General features: G+C 60.0%; 1 protein-coding gene across 1 annotated transcript; it reads right to left on the bottom strand.

The window, feature by feature from the left end:
- Positions 1-650: 650 nt before the first annotated feature.
- Positions 651-2,061, bottom strand: LOC135460664 (serine/threonine-protein kinase pim-1-like). Its single transcript, XM_064737567.1, has 3 exons — positions 1,606-2,061; positions 1,204-1,465; positions 651-919 (listed from the first exon to the last, which is right to left on the bottom strand). Exons 1-3 carry the CDS (start codon positions 2,059-2,061, stop codon positions 651-653), a joined length of 987 nt encoding a protein of 328 aa, XP_064593637.1.
- Positions 2,062-2,510: the final 449 nt, after the last annotated feature.

Here is a 2,510-nt window from a genome sequence, read left to right as displayed (position 1 = left end):
ATCCTGAGGGCAGCTTTTGGATTGTGTGGGCAGTGCCTGGAAAGTGAGGTCAGCTCTTAGATCCTGAGGGCAGCACTTAGATCCTGACGGCAGCACCCAGATCCTGTGAGCAGCTCCCGTTTCCCTCCCAAAACTCACCCTCTATCCACAGTTCTGGAACACAGTGACTTCTCCAATCTATACAACTGATGAGAAACCACATAATGGCATGTGATTTTCTAAAGTTCAAATTCCTGCCAGAGCAGATGAATGGCAAAAGCATCACCCACCTTCTCTCAGCCCAGGCCAGGGCTGACATCCTGGGGTAGCCAGAGCAGATGAATGGCAAAAGGATCACCCACCTTCCCTCAGCCCAGGCCAGGGCTGACATCCTGGGGTAGCCAGAGCAGATGAATGGCAAAAAGATCACCCACCTTCCCTCAGCCCAGGCCAGAGCCGACATCCTGGGGTAGCCAGCCAGCCTCCTGAGGGGGTGTTGGGAAGGGGTCGTGCTCCAGAAGAACACACCAGCTGTGCCTCAGCTTGTGGGGACATCACGATGCCATTGAGCTGCAGGGGGATGTTTCCCCTGTCCCAGTCCGTGGCACCTTCACCGCACTGCCACCACTTCTCCAATGGGACGGGCAGCATGGAGCCACTCCCTCCACAGCTCACGGGGACCAGCGGAAGCATCTCCTCGACTGCGCTCTCTCCTCCATGCCGCGGCTGCAGGGAAACGCTCCAGGGTTTTCTTCCAGCTCCACGAAACATGTGCCGCTGCTACTTGCTGGCTCCTGGATCCTACTGTGCACAGGGATGCATCTCTGCTGCCTCCTGGGCCAGGCAGGGCTCCTGTAGCCAAGAATGCTCAAAAAGTCTTCCAGTGATGGCCTGTCTGTGGGGTCCATGCATAAACACCACCTGATGATGTGCTGGCACTCTGTGGAGAGAAACCAGAAACCGCCGCTCAGCGGGACAAGGCTCCTGTCCATTCTCTCCCACATTCCACAATGCCCAGGCCACCAGGAGTGCTCAGAGCTGCACCCAAAAGCTTCCTATCAATCCTCTCTTGCGGAGGACACCAGCACAGAGGAACAGGTGCCACCTCCTCCAGCTGAGCCCAGGAGATCCACCTCCTCACCAGCTGCAAGGGCAGGACGCTTATGTGCCAGCTGCCCCTCCCAATCCCGTTCTTCTCCTCGTGCCTTGAAAGCACATCCCCACCTTGAGACATCCAGGGCAGGAAGAAGAGCTGGCCCTGGACGATGTCCTTGTTGGTGTGGAAAGGAAGGTGCCCACAGACCAGCTCATGGAGCAGGATGCCCAGGGACCAGATGGTGGCTGGCTGGCCATGGTAGCAGCCAAAGAGGATCCACTCCGGTGGGCTGTACTCCAGCATTCCTACGGGACACAGGCGCAGCTCATCAGGCCCATGCTGCTCCATCCCTCCCAGCCAGCTCCCGTTCCAGAACAGCCAGCCCCTGCCCTGCCAAAAAGCAACTTGGCTGCAGCTGGCTGAAGAAGGATTCCCCCTCCTTCTTTCCCTCCTTCCTTCCCTCCCTCGTCCCCCTCTGCCACCCAAAGGGGGAACTTTGCTGCCCTGCTGGGCCCCGGCTTTGGGCTCACCTGACATCCGGGTGTAGAATGTGTGTAGAGGATGGTGCCACACCCGAAGTCGATGGGCTTCGCCTTGCCCGTGGCCAGGTTGACGAGGATGTTCTCGGCCTTGATGTGGTGGCGCAGGACACCCCGGCTGCTGCAGCGTCGCACGGCCTCCAGCACCTGGCGGAACAGCCCCTGCGCCACGGGCTCCGTCAGGAACCGCTGCTTGTGCAGGAAGTACCAGAGGTCCTGACAGTGCTCCGGACACTCCATGAGCAGCGCGAAGCCCTCGGGCACCTCGAACCAGTCCAGGAGCCGCACAACGCCACAGAAGCCAGGCCGCAACACCTTCCACAGCAGCGCCGGCTCCAGGGGCACCAGGGCGCCCTTGCGCTGCAGGGGGACCGCGACGCCACCAGCGGGGCCGATGCTGCATCGCGCCTCGGGCAGCCCCTGCCCGGCCCCGCCGCGGCTCGCCATGGCCTGGCCTGGGGCGCTGCATGGCCCCCACTCACTCCACGCTCGCTGCCCTTGCAGCGTTCCGGCTGCCGCCCTGCCGGGCCTCGCCTCAGCCCCGCCCGGCACGCCCCGACGGCTCCTCCCGCTGGCCCCGCTCACTCACCAGCTGTGCCCACTCCGAGATGCACTCCCGGGACACTCACTTGATGGCCACCTGTGAGCCAAGGCTGGCGGCGGACTGAAGATCACACTTTGTTAAGAGTGTATAAGCTGAACAACATGCAGGATAAAAAACCTTTTTTCTTCTTGGACCCTGATCATGTGTGTATGTCACGTCCAGCCTAATGGGGACAGTTGCTCCATCTCTGAGTCAAGAAACAAGTATTGTCTGACAGGTAACTTGTCAACAAACTGAGAAAGAAATTAGATTAGGCATGCAGATTTCTGAAGGGAGGAAAGAGAAGTTTTGA

The sequence above is a fragment of the Zonotrichia leucophrys genome, unplaced genomic scaffold, assembly GCF_028769735.1.
Source record: "Zonotrichia leucophrys gambelii isolate GWCS_2022_RI unplaced genomic scaffold, RI_Zleu_2.0 Scaffold_83_194374, whole genome shotgun sequence".
Taxonomy (NCBI): Eukaryota; Metazoa; Chordata; class Aves; order Passeriformes; family Passerellidae; genus Zonotrichia; species Zonotrichia leucophrys.
This window is presented reverse-complemented; position numbering and strand designations above follow the sequence as displayed.